This window comes from Pongo pygmaeus, chromosome X (assembly GCF_028885625.2).
Source record: "Pongo pygmaeus isolate AG05252 chromosome X, NHGRI_mPonPyg2-v2.0_pri, whole genome shotgun sequence".
Taxonomy (NCBI): Eukaryota; Metazoa; Chordata; class Mammalia; order Primates; family Hominidae; genus Pongo; species Pongo pygmaeus.
The window spans coordinates 84,262,226-84,288,896 of NC_072396.2; the positions used below are offsets into that span (position 1 = coordinate 84,262,226).

At 35.3% G+C, this 26,671-nt stretch overlaps 1 protein-coding gene and 1 pseudogene across 6 annotated transcripts in view; one reads left to right on the plus strand and one right to left on the minus strand.

Annotated features, from left to right (window-relative positions):
- The window catches only part of BRWD3 (bromodomain and WD repeat domain containing 3), a 132,465-nt gene that overhangs the window by 13,411 nt on the left and 92,383 nt on the right, over window positions 1–26,671 (minus strand). For 5 of the 6 annotated variants that reach the window (XM_054471249.2, XM_063660510.1, XM_063660512.1 and 2 more), the window contains 16 exons: window positions 24,842–24,991; window positions 22,827–22,903; window positions 20,063–20,231; window positions 18,864–18,977; window positions 15,336–15,443; window positions 12,124–12,248; window positions 11,295–11,377; window positions 8,327–8,438; window positions 7,477–7,538; window positions 7,212–7,367; window positions 6,442–6,562; window positions 5,354–5,479; window positions 5,155–5,233; window positions 3,463–3,519; window positions 2,273–2,413; window positions 851–925 (listed from right to left, as the gene is read on the minus strand). In XM_054471249.2, the coding sequence (XP_054327224.1) occupies window positions 851–925; window positions 2,273–2,413; window positions 3,463–3,519; window positions 5,155–5,233; window positions 5,354–5,479; window positions 6,442–6,562; window positions 7,212–7,367; window positions 7,477–7,538; window positions 8,327–8,438; window positions 11,295–11,377; window positions 12,124–12,248; window positions 15,336–15,443; window positions 18,864–18,977; window positions 20,063–20,231; window positions 22,827–22,903; window positions 24,842–24,991 (1,755 nt within the window). The remainder of the gene's footprint in view (window positions 1–850; window positions 926–2,272; window positions 2,414–3,462; window positions 3,520–5,154; window positions 5,234–5,353; window positions 5,480–6,441; window positions 6,563–7,211; window positions 7,368–7,476; window positions 7,539–8,326; window positions 8,439–11,294; window positions 11,378–12,123; window positions 12,249–15,335; window positions 15,444–18,863; window positions 18,978–20,062; window positions 20,232–22,826; window positions 22,904–24,841; window positions 24,992–26,671) is intronic. The other variant, XM_054471250.2, reaches the window with a different exon arrangement.
- Window positions 25,045–25,795, plus strand: LOC129024306 (proteasome subunit alpha type-1-like; annotated as a pseudogene).

The following is a 26,671-nucleotide window of genomic DNA, read 5'->3' on the forward strand; positions in this document are numbered from 1 at the left end:
AAGGTCAAATTGGTCATGTTTGTGCCTTTCTCCTTCTTGATTTTAAATCAAGGTGATACCTTTGCTTCATCGAAGGTCTTCCATCTTATAGGTCCATAATTCATTTGATTTTGATTAGGGAAGAGGAAAGATTTCATTTTAACCTAAATCCAGTAAAGATTTTCCAAGGGTTATCAGATGGAGTTACATCTGAAATTTAATTCCTATATATGCTACAAGCCTCAAAAACAAGTTTCAGAGTGAAAACCATACTCAGTATTAGATCCCTTATTGTATTTAGAATCATCAAGAAGTAAAATCTCCACATTTCCCTCCTAGGAAAAAGCCAAAAAGCCAGAAGGGGCAGATAAATGGTATTATAAAAAGAGAGAAAATATTTTTCAAAGTATGAGAAGAAATGACAAACATTCTAAACATATCTTGTTTTCTTAAATCATAAAAAAACAGAAGTGTATTCTGACACAGTATGGCTTATGTTAGAACTTGTGTAGTATGATGACCAAAATTTAAAAGACTCAGCCTGCTCGCTGAATGAAGTCCCAGTGGGAATAATCAGCTGCAATACAGACACAATTATATTGTGTAATTGATGTTTTCTATTCTGCTGCAGTAGCTTCAGATCTACATAAAAAAGTAAACATTTACAAGGAGGATACAAAGAACAATCTTGAGAACACATGTTGATTCAGAAAGAGGAACAAAAAAATAAATGAACAAAAAATCAAACAAAGGTAAAAAGGGAGCAGAGTTAGAAGGCAGTCTTTACAAACTATAAAAGATTCATGTACAGTATGGAGAGTTTAGAAAGTAAAAACAATCAGTATGTCTTTTAAGAGACTACCAGGCCTACCTCAGAAAGAGATGAATCTTGTTGTCTTTCTGGAACAACAGACTCTGAGGATTCTCCCTCTTGCTCCTGATGACCCTATTAGGGTAAAGAACATATACTGGTTTCCAGACAACTATAACAAAATATCAAGACGGGTAATACAATTATGACTTAAGTCTCAAAGATCCATACACTGTAATCATATTTTTATCGGCTGTACTTTAAGGTGAAGGAATTGTACATTCATCATTCTCCTTTGCTATGAAAAACACAAGACTAATTTATTTTACCCAAACTCCCTACAAGCAAACAAGTTCTGTTGAACACAATCTCGTTCCTTACTTGAATGATATTTTTTCCCAACTGAGATCTACAGTATACAGAGAAGACCAATGTGTAGTAAGCTCATAGGATGGTCTGATGTATTTCTAAAATAGTGCTGTACCTCTTATCTGAGAAAGTTAAAATAGATTTGCTATCTATACTACTTCAATGAATAGATACACCCCCAGAAAAGAAATCCTACAATCAAAGTTCTCATCCTTTTACCTTTATTGAAAAGAAAAGTCCCTACAAAGGACATGAACTCATCATTTTTTATGGCTGCATAGTATTCCATGGTGTATATGTGCCACATTTTCTTAATCCAGTCTATCATTGTTGGACATTTGGGTTGGGACATGGATGAAGCTGGAAACCATCATTCTCAGCAAACTATCGCAAGGACAAAAAACCAAACACCGCATGTTCCCACAAAAAACCAAACACCGCATGTTCTCACTCATAGGTGGGAATTAAACAATGAGAACACTTGAACACAGGAAGGGGAACATCACACACCGGTGCCTGTTGGGGGTTGGGGGAGAGGGGAGGGATAGCATTAGGAGATATACCTAATGTAAATGATGAGTTAATGGGTGCAGCACACCAACACACCAACATGGCATATGTATACATATGTAACAAACCTGCACATTGTGCACATGTACCCTATAACTTAAAGTATAATAAAAAATATATATATAAAATAAAAAAAAAAGAAAAGTAAAGAAAAGTCATACTGGTATACTGGTTACTCTAAGTGGCCATATTGATAACACATTCAGCATAAATTACACAGGATTGACATGTCACCAAACATCTACAGTGTACAGAGGTGTATTCAAGGTTAGTAAAATGTATTAAATAAACATCTGAAATAAAAGTCGGAAAGAACAGCAAATGAATTCTGATTCAAATTCTTGTTTTACAACTGTATAATTTACACACTGAAGACACAATGGCATTTTTAAAAAAATCACACTAATCACACTACTACTTTCACAATCAAAAGACTGGAAAAAAAGAAAGGAGAGGTGAGAAAATTGCTCTTATCTAGATTTTAGCATGGACATTTATGGGAAATTATCATACTGACAATTATTTAAACAACTGTATGCTTACTGGGTAAGAAAGAAGATCGGCTGGCTGTCGAAATGGCTCTGAGTCTTCACGTTCATAAATGAGGCTCAATAGTTCCTTGCATTGTTTTTTCCAAGCATCAGGATTACACTTTAAAGACTGTCTTCTGCCTCGGCATTTGACCTACAGATTTTAATAGAGTTATATCTAAAAGATCTTTCCTTAACTCAATTGATTTTCTCATGAGTCCCTAATGTTAATATACCTATCTGTATATATATAGGGCAGCTGCTATTTTAGTTTCTTAGTTTAAATTAGACAGTATTTTCCCTGGCAAAAATAATTAATGAGCAAAAAAACCTAGACATTATATTCATGGAAATGGCAAGAATTCTAGTACTCAAATCTGAACTTCAAATAATGTAGAGAGGAACAAATGCTTCTTTCCTCTACAAGATCAAGTTATAGAGCCTTAATATTTGCTAGTAGTTAAGTATACTTGACAATGGCATCATATTTTTCTCAAAAGAACACTTGAATGATTTTTTTTCCCAGAAATCCTTTGTGATCATGATAAACTCTGTTCTGTACCATTTGATTTTGTTACAATCTCTTTCAGTATTTCAAAATATATTGTCCCTTATATAAAATAACTACATGTCTAATTATTATAGAGCAGAAGTCTGCACAAAAGAGTTAACATAGCAGGCCAGGGCTTGCTTGCAAGGTTGGCCCTTGGCTGGCATTTGGGAACTTGGCATTTGAATGGCTTCCTAAATTATTAAGACAGTTTACTGCACCTAGACAGTATAAACAATGTGATTTGTGCTGAATACCTGATTTCCTTCTGGGAATCTGGAATCTTAGTACGTGCTAGTCAGAGGGTACCTACATAACCAGCCCCTAGTAAAATCTTTGGGGACTGAGTCTGTAATCACACACATGCTGGAAAAAGAGTGTAATATGTGACCCCTCACAGGGGAAAGATAATAATAGCATAAGGAAGGAAGCCTGTACATAAATTTCTCCAGACTCTGCCTGTGTCTTTTCCCCCATGACTCAACTGGGTACCCTTACTGCATCACTCTAATAAATCTTATCAATGAGCATACCTAATATACTTAGTTGCAAGAATCCTTCTAGCAATTCTCCAAATATGGGGTTGGTCCTAGGGATCACTGACACAGGAAACCTGAAAACATATCTCCTCAGCAGTTCACTTATTTACTCACCCTTCTTCCAGATGAAGTACCAGGACCGTCTGAATCTAAATCAACCATTTCTGTATCCTAAATTAAAAAGGAAGAGTGGGAAAAGACGTTAAGTTACATTCAAAGTCATATAATTAGATGGACATTTACAAATAAATGGGAAATAAAATCACAGTTAACTTTCCCCACTGGAGCAGCAAGTAGAACAAAAGATAGAGGGAGACTCATGCCAAACTTTCCCAATATGCAGTGTACAAGCTGGAAAATATACTGGAAGAAGAATTAAACAAGGTTTCTCTTTAAATAAGAATCAGAAAGCAGGGGAACAGTGTAGTGGTTGGTATTTGCTAAAATTGTATCTAAGTGTTAGTATTTTTTAAAAACCTTATTCTATATGGCATACTTATTTAATATACAATTAATTATTCATGATTACTCCATTGATATTTCAAGAAATACGTCTCATATAATATGCATTTATATTTTCCTATAGGAAAGAGATCTATTTCAGTTAAGTATCTCTCTAAGGGATAATTTTTTAATATGAAGAGTCAAGACCCAAGCACCACTAGTGCTGATGAAACACTGGGTAATATGTAGTAGAAAATAAAAAGTAGCTCATGAGATATTGGTACTCCTTTCTAATAAAATAAAGCTGTTGAGTTACATTTTTACTTAAGTTTTCTATTTTAACCCAAATAGTGCTACTCTGAGATGAAATTCCTGCTACATCAAATTTCGAGCTAAAATATATTTATGTGAAAGGTCAGAGAAAATATAAGGAATATATAAGAAAATATAAAAAATATTAGTGATACATTTTTCTTAGGTTTTAAGAAACTATAATAATATCTAATTGGTATATCATGTTTTCCTTATTATGTAAGTAACATTAAACTGCAATAATATATTTCATAGTCAGACACATTTTCATGAAAAAAAATTAAAAAAACAGCATTGGAGATTTACCATTCTGGATATTAACAGTATAAATAATATAAACATGCAAAATATCTCATGCCACTGCAACACAGTCTAGCATATGTGAATCACTCATCCCTGGGATGAATTGTTTTCCAGTAAAGATTTGTGAATTATCACTTTCCAATATTGTTCCAACCTCTATTTTGGTTTTTGTTTCTATCATAACCTCCAGTCAAATACGGCTTTGTGTAAATTAGAAACATAGATGAGTGGGGAAATCAGGAATACGAGGGTCTGCTGAGTACTACTTCCATTTCATTCAGCAGAGACTGGTTTATCTCTATAAATTTTCAGAAAGGAAATTGAGTAGCAATTTCATGAAACTACCAAAAATTTAGACTTTCAAACCTGAAACTTTAAAATACTTTAATATTTTCTATACAGCATATAGAAAATAAAATCCTTACTGAAATTTCCATCAACTAAGCATTCTTTTAAAATATTGAGCACTTGTCTTGTTTCTAAATGTTGGAAAATAAAGTGTTGATTTCTCGTCACTTACACCCACTGTGTCAAATACGATGACTGGCCACCTGTCTCTGAATAAACCCTGTAGCTCTATTTTATTTTTGGTATATGCCATCTAAGTACACTTTAAGACGCCGGTATTCAGCCAGATTTCAAAAATCTGTTTTGCTGTTCATGGCCAATTACAACATTTACACATAATACTGTACTTCAAATAAGAGAAAAGTTACTCATTCCTACTAATCATGCTGTGATTCTTACCTCCTCTGCATCAGTGCTGTTTCGTTCTTCTGCTTTAATTTTATTATAAGTATCCAGTATATCAGTACAGCTCTGATCCCTAAGAAACAAGTCATTTCAATAGCTTCAGTAATTTTTACAATTTTTCAATTAATTTTTTTAAAATTAATTTTTTAAAAACCTTAAGTTAGACTCTCTGGAAGCTAAAACTGCTTCTTACCCAATAAATCGAAGTAAGACATCAGTTACAATTTTAGCTGCTTTAACTATAGGACTGTCTGGCTCATTGAAAGTCCTGGCATTATGCTCAATATAGCGTACCTCCCACATTAATGCTGATATTCTCCTGTGAAAGAAAAAATACTCTGTTAGCCTTGGCTGATATATTTAAAGTATATTTTAGGAATATACAATATGGAACAAATATGTACTTAAACATAGTGTGTCAAAGGTGTTCCAATATGCATATAACTCAATATATTTGACTGATGAGCACTAAAAAGAGATGATATAGTTACAGTATTTAAAGCACAAGCAGGGATTCTGAACCACTGGAATGTATATACAAAACTTCAAATAGAACTGACCTAGGACATTATGGGTAAAGAGTCATTTGACAAGGTCAAAAGAATGTTTAGTTTAGTTTTCAGGGAAAGAGCCAAGAAGAGCAAGAAAAAAAAACAGATTACAAAAATGACAGATTTTTATCTAATTACTTTTATGATATAAATATTAAATCAAAATAATATATTATAAAAATACAACCAGTTCTCAATTGCAAAGGCAGATTAACCAGTCATGGAATACTGTTGTCAGTAGGAGACTTGGATGACAGAGGGACCAAGATATGCCCTCTACAGCCTTCCCATAATCATCTCCCATCCCAACCAAAACAAAGAAAAAAATTACTTGGCTCCTTTCCTGTATATATTTCAGGGCTGGTAACTAAATCTAATTAACTCTGACCAAATTCTCCAACAGAGGATTTAAACATGCTCCAAATGTGTAGCACCTTAATAATGATGAATCCACAAACCGCTTAAATTGCCTTTAATAAACTAAAGTTAAATGTAGTTTTTGTTTTACACACCATTTGTACTACCCATATTTTCCTCTCAGCCTTTCTTCTCTATCCCCAAGAGTGAGAATCTGCTAAATAAAGGGAAATTAATGTTCTAAATTTTTAAAGGAAATTTTGGTGTGGGTCTTTTGGATGATCATGTTATACTATGGAAATGCAGATCTCAAAAAGGAAAGCAAAAGCCATAAAGCTATAAATTTTATAATAAGTGATTAAAAAAAACAAACCTGTAAAAGCGATTTTCAAGTCTCCGCCTGATGGTATTGAGGTCAGTTGGATAAGCAACTACAGTACAATACAAGGGGTAGGCACTGAGATCCACTGGAACAGCAAAAGGGCTGGCAAAATCTACAAAATTATGAAAATCAAATAAGGTAGCTATAAAGGACATTAACATCTCATGGTAACAAACATTTATTCATATATAAACAAGAAGGGAGGGTGATATACTACATTTCTAAAACCACGAGGATTCCATTATACAAACAGAACATTATTCTTTATATTTGGACATCACATCTATGAATCATGCATGATACACTGGTTCAAATCAGGTAAAACAAAATTAGAGGAGCACTGGGTTTAACTTCAGATTTCTGTCTTTCCTAGATAAATGCCAAACTTCTCAAGTGACATGTTTTAGAAAATTTAACTATTCATGTGGGTAAAATACATTACTCATCCACTGTCCTTACCAAGAAACCCATCCAAAGTAAGGCTCAGGAATAGCTAGAGAATCAAAGTGATTCAAAAAGGAAAAAGACACTTATGTAGTTACCTTCACTATTATCCCCCAGATTGCTAAACAAAAAATTAACAGTTATTACTTTGGCCAAGCATATAAAACTGCTAATATTAAAACTAGAATCACTGTGCTTCTTGAGTTAAAACTGAAGTGTACAGTGAGAAACTGCATATCCTTCTGTAGAACTTAAAACTTCTGCTGATTTTCCTAGCTCTCCTGCATGCTCCTAAATTTTTTTCACATTCATCATACCCAGGGAAAGAAGGTGGTTGATGCCCTGAATAACCCGTTCACATTCTTCATCTCTGGAATGAGCCCCCCACTCTCCTTCCTGGGGTTTGTATAGCAAAGCAGTCAATTCTTCCTGGGAGACAGGAACACCAGCACCAACTTCATCTGGAAAGGCAGCTAGGTATAAGATAAAAAAAAAAAAATTAGAAAAAATTATTTTCCAATATCATGTGATTACCATTTTACTTTTAAAAGAATTATAATTCATTTTTAAAAGCATATTTACTTCCTTCTGGAATTGGCTCCATATCCCATGGGCTCATCTTTTCTCTCTCATTATTGTCCCAGCTATTAAAAAATAATAAGATGCAAATCAAATTAATCATATAGTACTTCCTTTCATATACTACCACAATTTTACATGACTTCTTGGGGTGAAATTTGAAAAAGGGCAATACAGTTGTCTTGAAAGTACAACTCTGGTCACATACAGATAACAATAAACTTCTAATAGAGAAAACATGGTCCATTGCTATGAAACTTAGAGGGCAGAAAGCCTACTTTTTGTCAATATGGAGACTAAAAGTCAGTCCTCAGAGAGTAAACATTTCTTCTATCATTCTTGAGAGGATTCATTCATTAGCAATCTTACAACTCTGGATTTTCAAGAAGAATTAAAGTAAATGTCGCAAACAAATAGTACTTCCAAACATGATGCAACCACCTTTGCCTAGAATTCATATGACTAAACAAAAGACTAAGTACTAATATTCATTGCTATATTCTAGCAATAACAATTACTTTAAGTAGTAAATTAGTTTCCATATTTCCCATTAAAAAATAGTTGCAATTCTTATCTAAAGTAGAAATAGTTAATAGAAAATGCAGACAACAAAAGAGGTAGCAATGAAGTGTTTAGTTATTCCTTTGTTTTAGTCAAAGAAAACAAAGAACTTTGCTTTGACTAAAACAAGAGAAGAACTGAGCATTTTACCATCAAATTTCTTCTTTACAGGTACAGGTACTGTGAGACTAGATAAGTCAGATAAAAGGGCATTACTCCTGGTGGAGGTTATTAAAAGTCCACATACTACTACAATGTCATATTAGGCATAAAAGATCATAAACATACTTACTGAACACTGTAACACTGGAAAGAACTATCAGGATACTCTGGTTGAAAAGGCTGCTGACTCTCCACAGTCCCAAACCACCAGGCGTCATCTATTATACTGCGGAATCTATCACCTATAATGTTTTAAAATTCTTAAAAGGATGCTCTCGAGAATATTAGCTCTGTTCCCACTCTAAATTACTACTTTTTGTTGACAACAGAAGTAACATTGTATCTAGCATTATCAGAAGCTTCCATCTAGGTTTTCGAGATAAGTGATTATTTTACATTTTAACCTTTTCATGTATTTTGATTTCCAAGTGGTAGAAATCTTTCTGAAATAAATTACATATGACCACATCTTTAAAAAATACTACCAAGCATAATTTAACTTTTTTCAATTACTTAGCATCAGCATTAGGCACACTTCTTATTGTATTACATATGTACATAAATGCAGTTGATTCTTCTATCTTGCTTTTAGCTTTCTTTAAAAATCTCTTCATACTAGTTTTTATATTACAGATCTTCAAGGCAGGCTGTAAATCAAGGAAGATGTAGGAAAGTTTGGAACTTCCTAGAGACTTGTTTAATGGTTTTGACCAAAATGCTAATAGTCATATGAACAATGAAGTCTAGGCTGAGGTGGTCTCAGATAGAGATCAGGAACTTATTGGGAACTAGAGTAAAGGTCACTCATGCTATGCTATGCTATAGTAAAGACACTGGCAGCATTTTGCCCATGCCCTAAGATCTGTGGAACCTTGAACTTGAGAGAGATGATTTAGGGTATCTGGCAGAAGACATTTTTAAGCAACAAAGGATTCAAGGGGTGACTTGGCTGCTGTTAAAAGCATTCAGTTTTATGTATTCAGAAAGATGTGGTCTGGAATTGGAACTTATCTTTAAAAGTGAAGCAGAGCATTAAAGTTCAGAAATTTTGCAGCCTGATAACTGATACAATAAAAAAGAAAAACCCATTTTCTGAGGAGAAATTCAAGCCAGCTGCAGAAATTTGCATAAGTAACTAGGAGCCAAATGTTAATCACCAAGAAAATGGGGAAAATGTCTTCCAGGGCATGTCAGAGCTCTTCAAAGCAGCCCCTCCCATCACAAGCCCCAGGGCCTAGAAGTTAAAAACGGTTTTTTGGGGCTGCCCCCCTGCTCTGTGCACACTTGGAACTTGGTGTTGTTTGCCAGCTGCTTCAGCTCCAGCCATGACTAAAAGGGGCCAAGGTACTGCTCAGGCTATTGTTTCAAAGCGTGTAAGCCCCAAACCTTGATGGCTTCCACGTGGTGTTGGGCCTACAGATGCATAGAAATCAAGAATTGAGGTTTGGGAACCTCCACCTAGATTTCAGAGGATGTATGGAAACGCCTGGATATCCAGGCAAAAGTCTGCTGCCAGGGCAGAGCCCTCATGGAGAATCTCTGCTAGGGCAGTGCAGAAGGGAAATTTGGGGTTGAAGCCCCCATACAGAGCCCCCACTGGGGCACTGCCTAGTAGAGTTGTGAGAAGAGAGTCACCGTCCTCCAGACCCCAGAATGGCAGATCCACCGACAACATGCACCGTGTGCCTGGAAAAGCTGCAGACACTCAACGCCAGCCTGTGAAAGCAGCTGGGAAAGGGGATATACCCGGCAAAGCCACAGGGATGGAGCTGCCCAAGAGCATGGGAACCCACCTCTTGCATCAGCGTGACCTGGATATGAGACATGGAGTCAAAGGAGATCATTTGGGAGCTTTAAAATTTGACTGCCCCACTGGATTTTAGACTTGCATGGAGCCTTCAGTCCCTTCGTTTTGGCCAATTTCTCCCATTTGGAATGTGAGTATTTATCCAATACCTGTACCCCCACTGTATCTATCAAGTAACGAATTTGCTTTTGATTTTACAGGTTCATAGGCAGAAGTGACTTGCCTTGTCTCAGATGATACTTTGGACATGGACTTTTGAGTTAATGCTGGAATGAGTTAAGACTTTGGGGGACTGTTGATTGGTTTTGAAATGAGAACATGAGATTTGGGAGGGGCCAGGGGCTGAATGATATGGCTAGGCTCTGTGTCCCCACCATAATCTCATCTTGAATTCTAATCCCTTCGCATCCAGGCAGGAACCTGGTGGGAGCTGATTGGATTATGGGGGCAGTTTCCCTCATGCTGTTCTCGTGATGGTGAGTTTTCACAAGATCTGATGGTTTAAAAGTGTGGCACTTCCCCTTCTAACTCTCTGTCTCCTGCAGCCATACGAAAAAGGTCTTGCTTCCCTTTTCCCTTCTGCCATGATTGTAAATGTCCTAAGGCCTCCCGAGCCATGTGGAACTGTGAAATAAATTAAATGATTTTTTATTTATAAATTACCCAGTCTCAGGTATTATCTTTATAGCAGTGTGAAAATGAACTAATACATATGGCTACAATCAGATTTTTAAAATTCAGGCCTAAGTAATTAAGTGTGCAAAAAAGTCGATAGTTTAAAAATCCTCATGTTCTGTATTGTATTGTTATACAATAGAGCTATAAGCAAATTTATTTAAATTTTAAAATATTTTCCTTTACATTATTGCTATACTGATTTTTATAATCAAAAAAGAAAAGACAGAAGGGTAAAAGAGCAAAAGAGGGTGGGAAGGTGACAGAAAGGGAAACAAGGATGGAGGAAGGAAAAAAGGAAACAAATCACAATCAGTAATCATCTGTTTTAGAACCTAAGTGTAAAGTGCTCTATTTTAGGGCAACAGACATTTGAGAATTTTCTTTATATTCCTGTTTGTATACTAATAGAGTAGGTATTTGCAGAAGGTTTAGAGATTATATGCCACATACAATGTGCATAAGAAATAACTAAAAGGAAATTTTAACTTTTCTAGTTTCTCTGATAGCTTTTTTCAGCTAAGTGATAAGCTAGTTTCTTTCTGTTAAATCACAGTTAAAAAGTTACTTACTGTACATAAGCTTAATAGTTATTAAACAACAATTCTATACTTACCAATCTGCCAGTTCCTTTCTTTGGCTTCATTATAAAACTGATGTAGCACAAGGAAGTCAATGACATCCGGCATGTCATGATACCTATACAGAAAATAAAGCACATATGAATCAATATAGAGATATAACAATATATGTTACTAAATGTCCAAGGATATATGTTTATTGTAGACCCATTAAGAAAATTTTGCAAACCTCACAGTCCCTAGAAATGCCCTTACTTAAACATCACCTTCTCTGACCTGTTTGGGAGTGCCCCGCCTACTGTCATATTAATTTAAAAATATAAAGATGCCAATACAAGTTTATAAACCTTAATATGAGGTATTTTATATTAAGGAGTATGAATTAATGTTCTTTAATCTCCTTACATTTTAAACTCAACTTCACATAAAGAGCCTCTGACTTATTATTCCTATTATTATTAACAGAAATAAAAGCAACCACCATGTTTCAAACATTCCATTAGGGAATTATAAAGGTTTGTCTTTGATTCCTCACAACAATCTTTAGGAAGAGATTAGCATTTCCATTTTACAAATGAAGACATAAATTCAGAGAGGTTAAGTAACTTGCTTATGAACCTATCTATGTAACTATCCATAACATAAATACATACACACACACACACACACACACACACACACACACACAAATATAAATAAAACAGAGAAATAAACTAGGAATTAAACTCTGGTCTTTGTAATTCTAAACCCTGTAGTAAAGAATGCTGTAGTGTTTTCTCTCCCATTGAGCACTGTACTCTGTAAAATATACAATAGGTATTAAAATACACACACTCAAACAGAGACCCAGAGATAACTACTCACTTAATGGAAAAAGATTCTCCAGTCATTTTGCCTGAAATTGGGTCCAGAAATGCAAGCTTCAAGCAGCACAGTGTGGGTGGGCCAACCTCATATTTGATTCCTACAATCTTAACAAACTCTTGCTCCTATTCATGAGAATACCAATAAATTATTACTTTCAATATAATTACTTAACATTTGCATAATATTTCATTATTACTTGAACAATTTATTATCTGAAAATTTTCTAAATGCCAGGCACTACACTAAGTGTTAAAGGTAATAAGACATGACTCATAACTCCTAATAGCACATTGTAGTTTAGTGCAAGGCTCTAAATCAAGGATGAGCAGCCACATCACCTGGGGAAATGCTTCAAATTTAATGTTCCGAAATCCTACACCTATAGAATCAAATTCTACATTTGGGGTATAGCTCAGTAATATATCTATTTTGGAAAAACTCCCTAGAGTGCAGTATGATGCTCTGGTTAAAAATCACTCCCCTAGCAAAAATACAGTATGTAAGCATACAGGTATATATGTACATGTACATGTTTGGGGTGAAGACTTACATTTTTTAATGTCTACAACATTATCTTTTTTTGTTTTTGTTTTACTTCAGATTCATGGGGTACACGTGCAGGTTTGTTACATAGATATATTGCATAATGGTGGGGTTTGAGTTTCTAGTGTACCCATCCTCCAAATAGTAACCACTGTACCAAATAGCTACGTTTTTAACCTCTGTCCCCTTCCTAGTCTCCCTTCCTTTGGAGTCCCCAATGTCTATCATTTCCATCTACATGTCCAATTGTACCAACTGTTTAGTACCCATTTGTAAGTGAGGGCATGTGGTATTTGACTTTCTGTTTTTCAGCTGTTTTACTTATGATAATGGCCTCCAGCTCCATCTATGCTGTTGTAAAGGCCATGATCTCCATTTTTATAGCTACACAGTATTCCATGATGTACATGTACATTTTCTTTATCCAGTCCACCACTGACGGGCATCTAGATTGATTCCATGTCTTTGCTATTGTGAACAGTGATGTGACGAACATGCGTGTGCATGTGTCTTCATGGTAGAACAATTTATATTCCTTTGGGTATATACCCAGTAATGGAATTTGGGTAGTTCTACTTTAAGTCTCCTGAAAAATCTCCAGATTGCTTTCTGCAGTGGCTGAACTAATTCACATTCCCACCAGTAGTCTATAAACATTCTCCTTTCTCCACAACCTCACAAGCATCTGTTTGTTTTGACTTTTTAATAATACCCATTCTGACTGGTGTGAGATGGTATCTTGTGGCTTTGATTTGCATTTCTCTAATGATTAGTGATGTTTTAGCATTTTTTCATATGTTTGTTGGCCGCTTATACATTTTCTTTTAAGAAGTGTCTGTTCATGTCCTTTGCCATTTTTTAATGAGATTGTTTTTTTTGCTTGTTGATTGAAGTTCCTTATAGATTCTGGATATGATCTTACAACAATTATACACATTTACTGATTATTAATGACATTTAACAGATGGCAAAATTGATCTTCATAGGTATAGGGTCCTGCTTAAAGTTATATATTAGCATACAGCAAAGCTAGAATTGAAATCCAGGTCTTATTCCAAAGCCCAAGCTCTTTTACCACATATAAGCTGCTCCTACAATTTCTTAGGACAATAAGGTTAGGATAAAAAGTAAGAACTTGGCCGGGTGAGGTAATCCCAGCACTTTTGGAGGCCAAGTCGGGTGGATCACCTGAGGTCAGGAGTTCGAGACCAGTCTGGCCAACATGGTGAAACCCCATCTCTACTAAAAAGGCAAAAATTAGCCAGGCGTGGTGGTGGGTGCCTGTAATCCCAGCTACTCGAGAGGCTGAGGCAGGAGAATTTCTTGAACCTGGGAGGCGGAGGTTGCAGTGAGCCGAGATCGCTCTACTGCACTCCAGCCCGGGTGACAGAGTGAGACTCTGTCTTAAAAAAAAAAAAAAAAAAAAAGAGTAAGAAATCACGTTTTATTCAATCCTCTGATTCTAAAAAAGATTCAACTTTTACTTGATGAAGAATAGATGGCAGCTGTCTCTATCTTCCAGAAGATAATTATGTAAAGCTCACTTGATAAGCTACTTTAACACCTGATGACATTAATAAAAAGTTTTACAAATATCTAAATCAAATCTTTATCTTAATAAATATACACATTCTCAGCTGGGCATGGGCATGGTGGCTCATGCCTGTATCCCAGTACTTTGGGAGGCCAAGGCAGGTGGATCACCCTGAGGTCAGGACTTCAAGACTAGCCTGGTCAATGTGGCAAAACCCTGTCTCCAATAAAAACACGAAAAATTAGCCAGGCATGGTGGCGTGTACCTGTGATCCCAGCTACTCAGGAGGCTGAGGCAGAAAAATCGCTTGAACCCAGGAGGCAGAGGTTGCAGTGAGCTGAGACAGGGCCACTGCACTCCAGCCTGGGCAACAGAGCGAGACCCTGTCTCAAAATAAATGAAAAATAAATAAATAAATATACATATTCTCTCTTATATCCCTTCCTGTCAAGAATCATCACACAACTCTTCATTTACCTGGAAAACTATCATAAAATGGCCCTTTAGTCTCTTATTCAGAAAACCAAAATGAAACACACATAAACCTAGGTAGAAATGGTGGTGTATGTATACCTATGTCTGTCTGTATGTGCATGTGTGCATATATATATACACACATATAGGTACAAATGAATGAAATATTTGTTGACAAAATCATTCTCCATAAAATATGGAGCCACATGGGTATTATATATGTAGCTATAAGGGTAATATATCAAAACAGCTATTTTACAAAACACCAAAAGTTTCTGGGCTTCTTGTGATTTATCATATTTAAAATATACCAAAGCTGTCAGAACGTTGACAGTGTTTATAGTCTACACACTTAGCTTATGGAGGCTCCAGAAGGTAAAAAGTTGCTGATTAGGGAAAATATCCACAAAGGGGAACTCCTGCTTTGCTCTAATAAAGGACTAGTATAGACTAGACAATAGAAAATAGCATACAAATTTTGAGAAACATATAAAATGTGATCCATAATATTCAGTTCTACAAGAGTATAGAACATCATCTTATCTTGGATACACAATCAACAGTGAAATATGCATAAAACTGAGGAAAAAAACCATGGGTAAGCAATTTAATTCCAAAGCTACTTCCATTGCATAGCTTATGAATTTGGCAAACTTACCCTGAGATCCATTTTGTTCCATGGCTGTTTTTGTAAATTAACACTGTATATTTTTGATTTCCTTACAGCCCGAACATAAGCTTCATGTCCTTGCCTAAAATAGATAAGCTAAAACAGAAAACATAAGGTATTAAACAGCAGCATCCTATGTAACTCTGTATGTCCAATATACATTCCTACAAACATCCTCTTCTGTTTGCAGAAAGAAATAATTATAATATTGAAAGACTTTATACAATAAAGGTTTCAAATGATGTTAATTCAGTATTCATGCCTATGTAGCCCTGTGCTCAGTACCACAATAAACACAGTAAACACAGTCCTTTCCCTTCAATCAGCTTCATAAGTGTGCTGAAGAAGCAGATTCATGGAAAATGTACACAAAACTGGTCATATTTTAAAGTATATGTGCCCCTCCATATCCACAGCTTCTGCATCAGCAAATCCAATCAACTGCAGATTGAAAATATTTGAGATATATATATATAACAATACAATTAGGCCGGGCATGGTGGCTCACGCCTTTAATCCCAGCACTTTGGAAGGTTGAGGCAAGTGGATCACCTGAGGTCAGGAGTTCGAGACCAGCCTGACCAATGTGGCAAAATCCCATCTCTAATAAAAATACAAAAATTAGCTGGGCATGGTGACACATGCCTGTAATCCCAGCTACTAGGGAGGCTGACGCAGGAGAATCACTTGAACCCGGGAAGCGTAGATTGCAGTGAGCCGAGATCTCAACATTGCACTCCAGCCTGGGGAATAAGAGCAAAACTCCCTCTCAAAAAATAAATAAATAAATAAATAAATGATAATACAGATAAAAAACCAATATCATATAACAATTAATCTAGCATTTACATTGTATTAGGCATCATAAGTAATACAGAGATAATTTAAAGTATATAGGAGGATGTACATAGGTTATATGCAAATACTATGCCTTTTATATAATGTCCTTGTAGATTCTGTTATTTGCAAGGGGTCCTAGTGCCAAGTCTGTGTGGATACTGAAGGACAACTGTACTATACTTCAAATTATAACTGACACTCTAACGATCAAAATTTTAATATTCAGTCTACATATTTCATATAAACAGTATAAATCACAGGTTACTAAATGGAGTAATTTCAAGACAAATTAAAAGTTGCCTGTTACAAGAGTTCATGTCAGAACTGGCATATTATGGAAGGAAAATGAATTCAATTACTTAATTCTTCAGCTCTTTAAGTCACCATTTACTATCATTTTCTATATTTATTACAAAAAGTTTCTTTTCCTCAAGTTTAAAAGCAGTGATAGAGGCTAGGCACAGTGGCTCACACCTGTAATCCTAGCACTTTGGGAGGCCGAGATGGGTGGATCACCTGAGGTCAGGAGTTCGAGACCAGCCTGGCCAACATGGTGAAACCCCGTCTCTACTAAAAATACAAACATTCGCCGGGCATGATGGTGCATTCCTGTAATCCCAGCTACTCCAGAGGCTGAGGCAGGAGGATCGCTTTGAACCCAGGAGGTAGAGGTTGCAGTGAGCCGAGATAGCTCCACTGCACTCCAGCCTGGGCAACAGAGCGAGACTCATCAAAAAATCAAAAAAAAAAAAAAAAAAAAAAAAAAGTAGTGATAGAGATAAGTAAATAGAAGAAAGTAACAAAAAATACCATATTATGAGATTTCTAAAATACATTAACATACTCTACCAATCAATACTAAGTCAGAATTTCTAATAGCTAAAAATTTGAGCAGAAAATAAAAAAGGTTTTAAATTAGTAAATAAAATAATTGTAAGGGTTAAAAACCAATAATACACATGTCATTAAGATATCCTTTATTATATATTCATTCGTGAACTTCACAAATACTGATCATTGAACATCTATGTATAGGCACTAGATGCTGTGATAAGGCATAAAAACATTTCCTCTAGGATATGGAAACTCATGTAGATATATAACTATAATGCAAGGTAGAATATATTATATATCAGAAGAGAAAAATAATTTAGGTAGAAAAGCTTATGAGGACAGAGGGACTGGCCAATGAAAAACAAGGATAACATCCTGGAAAAGTTAGTATTTGAATTAGACCTTGAAAATGATAATTTTAAGAAGCAATGATCTGTATGTAGTGATATCTAGGCAAGACAATGAAGGCTTAATATTAAGATGAAGTAAAAAGTAATGTTGCCATTAAGAAATCAATTATATAAAAAGTGTATGTTTGCCTTTATAATTTCTTTAAAAACATTTGCTACATATGCACTGTCTGGTTTACATACATCTTCCTCATTACCTGAAGAACTATCTTCACCTCATACACATTAGTCTTGAAGCATATAAGGATGTAGTAAGTTTAACAACATAGAGGAAAAGGAATTCCACCAAAGAATGGAGAAAAATGGTCCTTAGACAGGAGTCTCATCAGGTCTTAGAGTGTATAGATCCTCATATTGTTCTATAAAGTTTTCTAAGATAATTAAACATTACTCCTCTTCTGCCTCCAGAAAATAAAAACAGGCAACAACTATAACAGTGATTTGAGATATGCCAATAAAATTTTACAAGTTCTCTGTTTTTAAGTATAGCATTCATCAGAAAATATTTATTAACATAACTATGCAAAACAAGCATTACTCAGAAGTCGAACACCTATAAGAAAATATCAAAAGAAACATTTTAAAATATCTAAAGATAATCAGCAGGTAATAATTTATTTGTGAGGCTATTTGATAGCTACTCTGATATAAGATCTCTGTAACAGGCAATTACAGAAAAGTCTGGTAAAATTTTTATTGTTCCCAAAATGTTTAGAGCCTACTTGCAAGGTTTTGCTCCTTCTTCTGCTGCAATGACAATATTACATTTCTACTATCACTCTTAAATTAAAAACTGTGTAAAAACATTTAATCGATAAAAAAATAATTAGTATATCAGGTAATATCAAGCCAAAAAGCGTTCTAATGTTCCAATGTTATGATAATTTTCATAATAAAATGAAAATTTTTTACCAGGTAGAATTTTGATTAATTTTTGACTGGCCAATAATAAATATAGTTATACTCGTCAATCACAGACTCAGAAAGACCTGTTTGCAAAATTACATTCTCCTACTCATTTAAAGGAGTAAATACCTTCTTGTATACTTTCTATCAGGTTGAATGTGTGTGTTTTTTTTTTTCCTTTTTTTAATATTGGAACATGAATGAGGACTCAAAATACCAATCAATTCTACTAAGTGGCAATTCGGATGAAAATAAAGCCAATTATTTTCATGACTTCACAAGCTGATTAATTTATCTCAATATTCAATGAGCATCTAACAGACTGAAGCTACTGTGCCAGGCCCTACAAAGGATACAAAGATTAATACTGTTCAGTCACCTTCCACAAGAAATATGTAATTGAGCAGAGCAGATAAGACACTGTATATATTATTATAATGGAATTAGGAATATAAATATATTAAGACTGATTAAAGTTAGTGCTCTTGAGGCTCCACAGAAAAAGGTTATAACAGGTAATAATTACCTCATCTCCCATTTGTGGGACAAATGGGGAACGTCGGGGTATAGTATCCAAGATCCACTGAGGGGCAAACCATTCTTCATTAGGCTCACCTGCCATAGAAACCAGTCCTCCTTTCTAAAACATAAATACATGAAAAGTATATGTATAAACCACAGTTCTCCAATACATAAAACACATGAACAATAGTATGAAAAATAGTAGGTAGAGAAGATTAAAAATTTCAGGTTACAATGAAACCTAAAGTATATAAATTTGAACGATTTTGCTTTATTATATACAACTTTCCTGCCAATAAAAAATCACTTTACTAAATTTTAACTGACAGGTAATAACTTGACACTATAGACTACCTGAAAACCATAACTTTTACATATGTCCCTTGACTACCACATGAATTCAAATGTAAGCATAAGTTTTTGCCAATAAAATAGTGATAATCAAGAAAATAATTATGTCTACTAAAGCAAAAGACTACAGAATGTGTCTATAATCAATTTTGAAGTTAAAATTAAAATAACTACATAAACCAAGTCTTTAAATCATTTAAATGAATTCATAGTGGGGAAAAGAAACTGTCATTGGGATGAAATAAAAACATAAAGGTAAGTCAGGCACAATGGTACACACCAGTAGTCCCGGCCAACCAGGAGGCTGAGGCGGGAATATTGCTTGAGCCTAGCAGTTCGAGTCTGCATTGTGTTATGATCACGCCTGTGAATAGCCACTGCACTCCACTGGGCAACATAACAAGACCCCATCTCTTTAAAAAAAGACCAAAAAACATAGTGGAATGGAGGGAGAGTCCTATACAATTTATCATACTCTTCCATGTTACAAGTTAAAAATGTTAAAAATGAGGACTCAAAATACCACATGACAAGAATAATAATGTTGTCAGATAAAAGTGACAAGAATGGTAATTTCGTTAAGACAGTAGTTTATTTTAGGACATTGCTACATTTTAACAAATGATTGTGAACATGTTTGAATAACAAATTATAATGAAACATTCTAGCCTCTACCTTTGATAACAGAAAAATTTCAAAAATTCTTTACATTTTGAAGTCAAACTACTTTTACTTACTTTCTCAGATGAAATGTTATTTTCAGAGAAAAGTCAATGTTACAATTAAATATTTAAGTATCAAAGGCAAAAAACAAAAAATAACAAAAACAAAATAACTTCTAAAGTTACAAACCTTCTTTCTAGTCTGCTTAGGTTTCTTCTGCCTTTCTTCTAGGGACTTCAAATTTTCCTCATCAGAGCTGCTGCATATTTTACGTGTTGTCTGTCTGGTTTGTCTTTTTGGGGGCTGTAAATTTATTCCAGCATCTGCTGTCCAATCAGAATATTCACTTGATGAATCACTGTAAATAAATCAAAATTATGGATACCTAAGTATAGAAAAGGAGTAGTTTTACTTAATAATTGAAAGATCATCCTGTAAGCAAACAGCATTATAAATGACATGGCTGGATTTTTTTCTAACTTAAGAGAAAAAATATCGGCCAGGCGCAGTGGCTCACACCTGTAATCCCAGCACCTTGGGAGGCCAAGATGGGCGGATCACGAGATCAGGAGTTCGAGACCAGCCTGGCCAACATGGCAAAACCCCGTCTCTACTAAAAATACAAAAATTAGCTGGGTGTGATGGCACACGCCTGTAGTCCCAGCTACTCGGGAAGCTGAGAGGGAAAAATCACTTGAATCCAAGAGGCAGAGGTTGCAGTGAGCCGAGACTGTACCATTGTTCTCCAGCCTGGGTGACACAGTGAGACTCCATCTCAAAAAAAAAAAAAAAAAAAAAAGAAAAATCAATATAGAATTTCGACCATTATCTAAGTAATTTTAATGAAATGCTTCTTGGATGAAGTATACTTTATCCAAGGATTATAATTATAATGCTTAGTTTCCTATAACAGGAATTAAAATCCCTGTCCAAAATCAAAAAAGCTTCTTTAAAATAAAAAAGCATCTTATTCTTGGAAATGCTGAAATGGGATTGTTTAAAAACTGAAATAAATACATATACAGTCATATACAGTCATGAGTCACTTAACAAAGGGGATACTTTCAGAGAAATGCATCATTAGGTGATTTTGTCATTGTGTGAATATCATAACAGAGTATACTTACACAAACCTAGACAGTATAGCCTACTACACAGCTATTCTATATAGTAGAACCTAATGCTCCAAGGCTACAAATTTGTACAGCATGTGACTGTACTGAATACTGTTAGCAATTTTAACACAATGCTAAGTATATATCTACACAATGCTAAGTGTATATCTACACATAGAAAAGGTACAGTAAAAATATGGTGTAAAAGATTTTTAAAAATGTATACCTACATAGGGCACTTAACATGAATGGAGTTTATAGAACTGAAAGTTGCCGTGGGTGAGTCAGTGAGTGATGGTCAGTGAATGTGAAGACCTAGAACATTACTGTACACTACTGAAGACTTTACAAACACTACACTTAGGTTACACTAAATTTATAAAAAATATTTTTCTTTCTTCAACAAGAAATTAATCAGCTTACTGTAACATTTTTACTTTATAGTTTTTAGCTTTTTTTAACTTTTTGACTTTTTTGTAATAACACTTAGCTTAAAACACAAACACATTGTACAGCCGTATTTTTATTTTTTTTTTCCTTGAGACAGAGTTTCACTCTTGTCGCACAGGCTGGAGTGCAATGGCGCAATCTTGGCTCACTGCAATCTCTGCCTTCCGGGTTCAAGAAATTCTTCTGTCTCAGCCTCCCAAGTAGCTGGGGTTACAGGCCTCCGCCACCACATCTGGGTAATTTTTGTATTTTTAGTAGAGACAGGGTTTTACCATGTTGGCCAGGCTGGTCTCGAACTCCTGACCTCAGGGGATCCTTCCACCTCGGCCTCCAAAAGTGCTGAGATTACAGAAGTGAGCCACCATGCTCAGCAAATTTTTTCTTTATATCCTTACTCTATAAGGTTTTTTCTATTTTTAAGGTTTAAATTTTTTTTTTATTTTTAAACTTTGTTTAAAAACTAAGACACAAACATTAGCCTAAGCCTACAGAGGGTCAGGATCATCAATATCACCGTCTTCTATCTCCACATCTTTTCCTGTTCCACTGGAAGGTATTCAGAGACAAAAACACATGGAGCTTTTATCTCCAATGATAATAATGCCTTCTTCTGGAATATCTCTTTGAGGACCTGACAGAGGCTATTTTACAGTTAATAATTTATTACAAGTAGGAGAAGTACACTCTAAAATAACAATAAAAAGTATAGCATAAACTGAGCAAACTGGTGTGCACCTGTACACCCTGCTACTCAGGAGGCTGAGGTGGGAGGACTGCTTGAGCCCAGGAGTTCAAGGCATGCCTGGGCAACATAGCAAGACACCATCTCTAAAAGAATAGAAAATGAAATGAAGAAAACATAATAGTACAAAAGTATAGCACAGTAAATAAACCAGTAACATAGTTGTTTATTAAGTACTATATACTGTAGATAATTGTATATGCTAAGCTTTTGTATGACAGTTCAGCAAGTTAATTTACACCAGCATCCTCACAAACACATGAATAACACTTTGTGCTACAGTGTTACAATGGCTATGATGTCACTAGGTGACAGGAATTTTTCAGCTTCATTATGGGACCATAGTCACATGCACTCCATCATTGACTGAAACATCATTATGCAGAGGGTGAACATAATTGCCAAGATGTAGAATCTTGGATTTAAAAAGAATCTTATTTTATAGATGAAGAAACTAAAAGGCCCAAAGTGACATCAGAAAGATATTGGGAGAGCCAGGATCACATCAGGTCTCTCGGCTTCCAGCCAGTACCTTTTCTACTATAAAACACTATTTTAATTCTGGTTTTACCAATTTCCTACAAGAACATAATTTCATATTAAAACTGTTCAATAATTTTGACCAAATTAAAACCATTAAAACTACCTGGAAGAACTTTCACTTTGCCATTCAACAACAGGATCCTCTACTGAAGCATCACTTGTGCCAACAGTTTCATCTTCCTACAACAAAGAGCCAGCAATTAAGATATATGGATATTACCAGCTAATGTATTTCTAATTAAAAAACCACTACCTGTTTTATAGCATTTTTTTGAATTCTGCCCTCAAAAAATATTCTCCTTAAAATGCACATAATTATTGTTCTAAGTATATCTGTAACTCACAACTAAGTCTACTAGGTATTTCTAAATTTCTAGCATCATTATCTTATTGATATAAAACATCTTTTTGTGATTTCAAAGACTCAATAGATTTCTTAAGTCCAAATATAACCCTCTTAAATACAATATTAGAAACATTGTTTTCAAAATGCCTATATGTCTCTATCAAGTTAATATAATTACTCTCCATTAAAATTTTAATTATCTTTTTTATGTAAAATTTTAAATACAGTAGAGAATAGATAACCCGTGTACATAATCTCCAGTTTAGGTAATAATTCACTTCCTATTTTATCTATACCCTCACCCACTGCCTTATACTCTAGCATTAGTTTGATGCACACATCATGACCAAAAAAACCATTTTAACCATAAATATTTACTAAGATTAGGATTTGTTTTAAAAGTACAACTGCAATGCTGTTATCACATTACATTTAAAAGGGAGCATCAGGCCAGGCGCAGTGGCTCATCCCTGTAATCCCAGCACTTTGGAAGGCCAAGGCAGGCAGATCACCTGAGGTCAGGAGTTCGAGACCAGCCTGACCAATATGGTGAAACCCTGTCTCCACTAAAAACACAAAAATTAGCAAGGCATGGTGGCATGCACCTGTAGTCCTAGCTACTTGGGAGGATGAGACAGGAGAATTGCTTGAACTTGGGAGGTGGAGGCTATAATCAGCTGAGATTGAGCCACTGTACTCCAGCCTGGGCAACAGAACAAGATTCTTGTCTTTTTTTTCTTTTTTTTCTTTTTTTTTTTAAGGGTGGGGGAAGCATCAGTTCCTGAATAGTGATCATTCTTTTAAGATCAAGATTTCATATGGGTGGGGGTGGGGCATGAATGTAGGACATCTTTGATAATAGCTTAAGAACTGTGAATGGGGCCAGGTGCAGTGGCTCACTCCTGTAATCCTAGCACTTTGGGAGGCCAAGGCAGGCAGATCACCTGAGGTCAAGAGTTCAAGATCGGCCTGGCCAACAGGGTGAAACCCTGGCTCTACTAAAAATACAAAAATTAGCCATGCATGGTGGCGCATGCCTGTAATCCCAGCTCCTGGGGAGGCCGAGGCAGGAGAATCTCTTGAACCCGGGAGGCAGAGGTTGCAGTGAGCCAAGTACGTGTCACTGCACTCCAGCCTGGGGACACAGTGAGACTCCATCTCAAAACAAAAAAAAGAAAGAATTGGGAATGGCACAAGAATGAGTACCATATATTGTCAATGCATGATTAAACCTTCATTATGCATTTAACAATGAATGCTGTTAAGAGAACAAAAAGACTGGAGAACAGAAGAACAAGATGAAAAGAAGCTATGCTCTTTATTCATTACCATGAAAAAGGTAGGTCTGAGAAAAATCAACACTCAATGATCTCTATTAGGGGTGAAGTCAATAATAACAAAAAATGTGTACATTATGTTGATTAGATAGCCAACCAGTTCTGAAACTGTGTAACTTATTAATGCTCTTTATATTTCCCTCCTTTCCATTTCTAGGCTGATTTCCTCTTACTCTTTGTCACTGTCTCAATGTCAAACTCTTGCTGGCATATTTGATACCCTCACCAAGACAGCATCTGAGCTACAAATCCAAGACATATAAATGAATTAAATATGCCCAAATATATCTACTAAATGTATTATTAATGAACAAATCTCTTATAAGAATATAATTAAAATAATTTTCTATTAAAGAAGTGACCCTTAAACCCAAATGGATGATACAAACTGGGAAACAAAAAACTACATCAAATAAATAATAGTATATATATAACCTCTGAGGAGCTGTCTGAGTCTTCCTGTACACCTGAGTTTTGACATGATGCTTGTGAATTATGCTCTATGTTGGACCGTGTTTGGTAAGTATGCTGACGTTTGCGCTGTGTCCTGCGTAAAGAACGCCCACAGCTAGGCTCATAATCATTCTGTAAAACAGAAGAAGAATAAATTTTAAAAAAGGAAAAGCTCAGTAAACACAATGGAAGCTGTTAAACAAGGTTCAGCCACAGTTGGTCTGAAATCAAAAACCCATGCAGTATTGGTTGCATTGAAAAGGGCACCATCGGAGCTTGCGGCTCATCAGAAAAAAATTCTCCACGTTGACAACCATATTGGTATCTCAATCGCAGGGCTTACTGATGATGGTAGACTGGTATGTAATTTTATGTGCCAGGAGTGTTTCGATTCCAGATTTGTTTCTGATAGACCACTTCCTGTGTCTTCTCTTGTATCTCTAATTGGAAGCAAGACCCAAATATCAACACAACAATATGGCTGGAAACCATATGGTGTTAGGCTACTTATTGCTGGTTATAATGATATGGGCCTCACATTTTCCAAACCTGGTCATCTGCTGACTATTTTGACTACAGAGCTATGTCCACTGGGGCCCGTTCTCAGTCAGCTCGTACTTACTTGGAGAGACATATGTCCAAATTTATGGAATACAATTTAAATGAACTGGTTAAACATGGTCTGCATGCCTTAAGAGAGACAATTCCTGCAGAACAGGACATAACTACAAAAATGTTTCCATTGGAATTGCTGGTAAAAATTTGGAGTTTACAATCTATAACGATGATGATGATGTATCTCCAATCCTGGAAGGTCTTGAAGAAAGGCCACAGAGAGAAAGGCACAGCCTGCTCAACCTGCTGATTAACCAGCAGAAAAGGCTGATGAACCAATGGAACATTAAGTGATAAGCCAGCCTATGTATGTATTATCAAATATGTAATAATGCTGGAAGACATACTGATGATACTAATCACCAGTAGAATGGTGGTGGAATGGTATGTTTTAGGCATCAGTCCAGATGTGAGTTTTTTCTAAGCAACCTCACTAAAACCATATAATGGGGTACATTTGTCTTTGAGATGTCTATATAATCACTTTCTAGAAAGTACAGGTATCTGTACTAATGTTTTTATATGAAAAAAGTAAGTGTCTTTGTGATTTTAAAGCCAACTGTAAAATAAAATTGTTTCGCATCCTGAAAAAAAAAAATGTCTGGGTTGCAAGAATTTGTCCATTCATAATTTACATATGCCACATTATTCAGAATTATTATAGGATGAAGCAAGACATTTCAGTCATATTTGTGTATATATAATGTGTATTTATTTAGTTCTGCTCAAAAATCTAGAAAACTTTTTTAAAGTGCTAAGATATATAAGTGGATTTAATAATCTTAAACTTTTGTTCATTCTAGATTAACACTGAGGGCTAAACACTGATCTTTTATTTCTCTTGCCCAAATTTCTATCTAAGAGGCCTTCTGCAGGGGTGGGCATGGGAGAGGAGGTTCCATGCCTCACAAACCACAAAGTCTCATCAGAGGGGTTTTACTTAACCCTATATAACGTGTTTTAACTTTCCAATATGACTCTGGCATAACATCATACAACAGAGAAAGAAGGAAATCAAAATATTTTAACCGCAAATATGTTTCTTTGTCATATCTTGAAATAGCCCTGTAAAGCTGTCTTAAAATCAACATTCTGTAGAGAATCCCTTTCTCTTTCCAGGCCTTTTTCCTGATCCAGGAGAGAATCAACCAAGAGTCTGGCACTTTTATTTAAGTCTGAAAAGAAACATTTGCAACC